Below are 5549 nucleotides of genomic sequence, written 5' to 3'. Positions count from 1 at the left end.
AGTTGTCTCTAATCCCTTCTTCTTTCAAGTTCTTGGGACATGCACCTGTTTCCCCAGCTGTCTCTAAGCAGGACCACTTAAGCCTACACCTTTAGTCCCCCAGCCACCCTTGGGGAGCCTTAGCATTTACTAACTGCTTTCCCAGCCTTCTGGGGCTAGGCCCCTGCCTGCAGATGCACCCAATATCCTGAAACCCCCATGCCCGGCTGGGGTGAGGACCACCATGGCCTTGCTTTTTCCCACCCAGGGGTGGCCATTGCCTTGTAGGAGTGGACCCGTGCCACTCCATCCCAAGTCTCCCTCTTTGCCCATTAGAAAGTAAGGCACAGAGGGTTAGTGGACCCGAGCCCAGAAGAGAGGAGGGGGAAGAAAAGAGGGGGTACCTGGGGTACCCTGTTACACACAGGCTCCAGACAGCAGCTGGAGATAGTCAAATGTTAATCACCAATTAGCACCACCTGGGTAGAAAGGGCAGCAGCATGCTGTGTAAAATGGACTTCCTGAGGTGGGCGTTGTGACTTTATTTCTGAAGATAAGAGGCTCTTAGGTCTTTGGTGCCAGGATATAAAGGAACTCTAGGGGACCCCTGTCCTATGCATCTTCTGTGAGAACCCCACAAGAAGCCAGGTAAGAGAGGAGCTGGCACGGGAATGGATCCAGTGACCTGGGAGGACACGGCTCCTCTCAACCTACTCAGGGCCTGCACCCCGCTTTCTCCTCCTGCCTGTGAGGAGTCAGGTGGCTGCTGGCCCAGCATGCTCCCCTCCCTGCCCTACACCAAACAAAAGCTGGCAGTGGAAGGGGGACCAGCAGCCCCTAAATGTCCAAACCTAGATTTGGTAGCGCTGGGAGAGGAAAATCCTATACTGTTCTTCTGGGCCAAAGGCCACAGGGAAAACAACCTGGGGGCAGACAAGGAAGGTCCCTGAGCTAAAGTGTCCTGCCCTTCGCTCCACCCAGTAAAGCTGCAGCTTCTTAGGCCCAAACGCTAGATCTCAGCTGTGCTCAGCCCATCCATGGCATTCTAGCTCTATTTCAGCTCAGGAAAGAACCCTTGGAAGATAATGGTCATGAAGACCTGCACTTTGCTGTTGGTGTTGCTGTTCCTGGCACTGGGGCATGGGGAGAAGGAAGAGGGTCATCCCAGGTAAGGATGCTGGGAAGGGAAGGACCAAGGCAATGGGTCAGGAGAGGTGGTGACTAAGGGAGAGGTAAGAAAGGGAGGGACCCCTGGGAGGAAAGAGGCCCAGAGGGCAAAGGAGTGTAGAGTGAGGACCGAGTTGAGGCTGAGGCCATCAGTGATGGTGGCGAGTTATGGGTGTGGGGGTCAGTGCAGTTAGTTCTGCAGTTAGGGAACTGGCCTCATGTGGGTGTTGTGAGCGCAGGCTGATCCTTTATGTGAAAGGACTAATAGAATACCTGGGTCGCTGTCAGTGTTCTCCTATGAGTTCACTGCTGTTAATAAAATTGAGGATGAACCAGAGGTCTGGAAGGGTTTGGGCGAGGGGAGGCTAGGAGCTGTGAGGTTCAGTGTGGCGCGGTAAGATCTCCCCGTCCCTCTTTGCCCAGAATTCCTAGTCACATATACTGATGATACAGAACGTTGTGTCTGTGGGCTGAGGGGCAGAGGCAGGAGGCTCTAGGAAAACTGCATGCTCAGAACTGGGCTGGCTGCTTGAACCGTGGGTGCCTCCACTTGATAGGGACAGTCACTGTCCTGGACTTGCGACATCCCCGCTGCCCCTCCCCTGGCATGTTCTACCTCTCGCCTCTCAGATCCCACGCCAGAGTCAGTGGCCTCCGGCCTCGAAGCCCGAGGTATGCCGAGGGCACGTTCATCAGTGACTACAGCATCACCTTGGACAAGATCCGCCAACAGGACTTTGTGAACTGGCTGTTGGCCCAGAAGGGCAGGAAGAATAAGTGTGTTCTCCTATTCCCCCACCTTGACGCCATGCCCCATGCTGTGCCATGCGCCCAGGCTCTGCTTTCCCTGGGGGTGGGGGCTGGGGTTGCAAGCAGCAGGATCTGGGCTCCCAAGCATGGTTTGGAGGTGGTCACTTCTGATTTTGGAAATGGGATCAAATGTCCTTGCCCTACTTGTATCTTTCCCCACCCTCTGGTGGGGTTCTGGAAGGCTCTTCCCTGGTGGAGGCAGCTGCGGATAAGCTGTAGGGGTAGAGGGGTGGAGGAACTTGAGGCTCTGTGTTTCTGGGACTGAAGCAATCAAGTGTACAGCATCTGGGATGTGGACCCCACCATCCACTCCCTAACTTTATCTCACCAGCTGGAAACAGAACATCACCCAGAGGGAGGTCCGGGCCGGTCAGTCCCCCAGGAATGACGAGGAGGCCGCCGAGAGGCAGAGGTGAGTGAGTCCGAGGACAGAGCAAGGCAGAGCCTCCTGACCTGCACGCTTGGAGCCTTCCTTCCTGCCCCGCCTCTGGATGTCAGAGCAGGCCCAGGGGCTACTGGGGGTCAGTATCTCCTTTGCTCCGAGTTTGAAGGGGGATCTTTGTGTAGGTCAGCCTTAGGGGGACACTTGGGGCTCCCTGGGGCACCCCCAGGGCAGGGTTCTCAAATCAGTGACTCCCTGGGCTAACAGGAGTCCAGGGAACGATAGGCCTCAGGCCTGGGTTCTGCCTCTCCCTGCCAGACCTCAGAATGCAGCCAGTAACCCCAGGGACCCTTCCAGAACAAGGCCTCTGAAATAGGAGGCCCATCTCTGAGGGCGCCAGGACTCTGTAGCATGCATGATTCCAAAGAACAAAAGCACTCGATCTTTATAATTATTGTCATCATCTCCATCAAGAGACGGAGAGCTTTCATCTGTTGGCTCACCTCCCCAAACCTTCAAAGGCTAGGGTTAGGTTTGGCTGAGGACAAGACCAAAACCAGGAACCCTAAACTCAGTCCTGATCTCCCACACGGATTGTGGGGACCCAGTGACTTCAGCCATCCCTGTTGCCTCCCAAAGTTTGTCTTAGCAGGAAGCCGGAGTCAAGTGCCAAAGCCGGAAATCAAACTCAGGCGCTCTGATGTGAGATGCGGGTGTCTTCATCACTAGGCTAAATGCTTACTCTGGGGTTTTTCAAATATGTCCTTGGATACTGTCAGAGGCAGGGGTAGGCTCTTAGGCACCAGAATGCTGTTGGCTGTCCTTCTCCAAGGGCTCACGTTCCCCAGGGCAGTCAGAGGTGGGTGGAGCCAGCAGAAATTGGGCCAAGAACTGCCAAGGGGCAGCTGTACTGACTCCCGCCCCGCCATCCCATCCTCTGATCCAAGGACCCCTCGGTGACCCAGGCCCTGTATTTACTGTCATGGGGCGAGGCCCCAGAGAAAACAGTTTGCCAGCGGCTGCCTCTTTTGCAGCTCCCTACCCAACAAGGCTGGTGATGAAGCGCTGCTGAGCGATTTACCCTTGCAAAAGGTGCTGGCCTGGATAGTGGAGCAGATGGAGCGGCACAGGCTCAGGTGGGGGCACATGGGGACTCGGCGGGGTGGTGGGAGGGGGAAGAAGAGGGGTGCTGCTGTCCAGCAGTTTTGAACTTGAATTTTGGGATCAGATGTGGACTCCCCTGTTCCCTGTGCCCCACCCCAGCTTAGCTAGCCTGTCAGACATGAGCATTCCCTCTGAACCCCTGGCACTTTACCAGCAACGGGAAGCCCTGTTGCAAGAAACATGTGCTGTTCTATAGCCAAGACTGGTCTCACAGCAGCCACTGGACTCCTCCTTGTCATAGAGGAAATCCTCCACTTTATCGTGTGAGAGCCAAGGAACTAGACACACTGGGGAGACCCATGTAGTGAGGGTGAGATAGGACGCCCAATCCAGAATACTGGGAAACTGGGGAGGATATCAAGGGAGCAAGTCTGGGAGGGTAGCTATGAAGGTGACAGAGGGTGACCAGCCTTGTGGGGAAGAGCACAAGAAAGTACCTCTAGCAAGGCGAGTGACCATGTCCGTGTTTTTGTCACTTGCTGTACTCACCACTGCAGGGTGATTTGGAGGTAGGCAAGGTGTGACGCGGACTAGGGGCCAGGATAAACCTGTCGGGCTGATGTTGAGTTGATAATGACCCTTCCCTCTCCTCTCCTCTCCCCAGGTCTCAGTGACGCAGACCCAGCCAGCTCCGCCTGAACTCTGCCCTTTGCTTATTTAGCTCCTGCTTCAGCCTCACGCCAGAGTACTGCCCAGAAAAGCCAACCCAATAAAGCTTAAGTTGAAAAAGATCTCTGTGTCCATGGGGGAAACTTCTTCACGAGTTCAAGGTGCCCTAATGGGGCCCAGAGGTTTGTGTGGTTGTGTACACGTGTGCTTCCTGGTGAACACAGGAGTGGTTCTGGCCCATATACATATCCATTACTGCACCTGCTCATCCACAGACACCTATTGGAAATGTTTTTCAGTGTGTGACATTCTTTGTTAAGGTTTATCTATTTATTCAAAGACAGAGTTAGAGAGAGAGAGAGAATCAATCTTCCATTTGCTGATTCACTCCCCAAATGGCCACAAGGGCCTGGGCTTGGTCAGGCGGAAGCCGGGAGCCTGAAACTCACACGGTGGCAGGGGCCCAAGCACTTGGCCCACTTTCTGGTGTCTTCTCAGGTGCATTAGCTCAGAGCTAGATCGGAAGTGGAGCAGTGGGACTGGCGTTGAACCCACTGTGCTGGAGATTAGATCAGACACGGATTGTGCTACACGCTGCCTATACACACAGCAATGGGGACAGACACAATCCTTGACCGGAGGAGCTTCATACCTGGGACAGAGACAGGATTGACTCTTTAAACACAATCGTGAGGAAAAAAAAATAATTAACAACCTATTAATGCTCACAGGGCACCTTCTGTTATGTGGATGAAGACTGAGGTGTTGTAGAAGAGGATGGAGAAACTTTCTGGGACTCTGGGTCAGGGCCACCTCTCTGAGAAAACAACATGAAGCTAAGTGTGATAACGGATAAAACACCCAGACACACAAGGGAAAGCTGCATAAACATCAGCCAGGGGGGCCATCGGAAGAGGTGGGACTAATGATGACACACCTGTGTCCCATTTTGCAGTCCCCAAGTTTCATTCCCACCTCTGGCTCCAACTCCAGCTTCCTGCCACTGTAGACCCTGGGAGGCAGCGGCAATGGCTCAAGTGCCTGGATTCCTGTCCCATGAGGGACCTGGATTGCGTTCCAGGATCCTGGCTCAGTACTCGCCTTGCTCCAGCCGTATCAGGCATTTGGGGAACAATGCAGCAGATGGGAGCTCTGTTTGTCTCTGCCTCTCAAAAACACACACACACAAAATTAAATAACTGGGAAAAGGCTGAAAGGAATAGGCAGAGGGTACAACAGCACAAGCAGAGGCTGGTAAGACAGGCCAAAGGGCCATGTTCAGGATTCTCCATTTTCTCCTCACTGCCGACTTACAGTTCCCAAGGGGCTTTAAGCAGAGAGGCTCCATGTGCATTCTAAAACAACTGCTCAGAAGACAGGGCAGACTCTGTGGAGATTGTTTTGTTTCTTCTTGATCTAAGTGGGGATAAAAGTGCTG

The 5549-nt window shown here is 53.9% G+C and overlaps 1 protein-coding gene across 1 annotated transcript; it reads left to right on the top strand.

Annotated features, from left to right (window-relative positions):
* The first annotated feature begins 1064 nt into the window (after positions 1 to 1064).
* GIP (gastric inhibitory polypeptide) lies at positions 1065 to 4116 on the top strand. Its single transcript, XM_058675864.1, has 5 exons — positions 1065 to 1147; positions 1777 to 1923; positions 2288 to 2368; positions 3373 to 3474; positions 4107 to 4116. Exons 1-5 carry the CDS (start codon positions 1065 to 1067, stop codon positions 4114 to 4116), a joined length of 423 nt encoding a protein of 140 aa, XP_058531847.1.
* The last annotated feature ends 1433 nt before the right edge of the window (positions 4117 to 5549 follow it).

This window comes from Ochotona princeps, chromosome 17 (genome assembly GCF_030435755.1).
Source record: "Ochotona princeps isolate mOchPri1 chromosome 17, mOchPri1.hap1, whole genome shotgun sequence".
Lineage (NCBI taxonomy): Eukaryota > Metazoa > Chordata > Mammalia > Lagomorpha > Ochotonidae > Ochotona > Ochotona princeps.
This window is presented reverse-complemented; position numbering and strand designations above follow the sequence as displayed.

Bases quoted from the DNA above. Each gene is read 5' to 3' on its own strand.
- GIP (XM_058675864.1), top strand. From the start codon at position 1,065: ATGGTCATGAAGACCTGCACTTTGCTGTTGGTGTTGCTGTTCCTGGCA. The intron at 1,148-1,776 runs GTAAGGATGCTG...CTCGCCTCTCAG, and splicing joins AAGGAAGAGGGTCATCCCAG to ATCCCACGCCAGAGTCAGTG. The intron at 1,924-2,287 runs GTGTGTTCTCCT...TTATCTCACCAG, and splicing joins CAGAAGGGCAGGAAGAATAA to CTGGAAACAGAACATCACCC.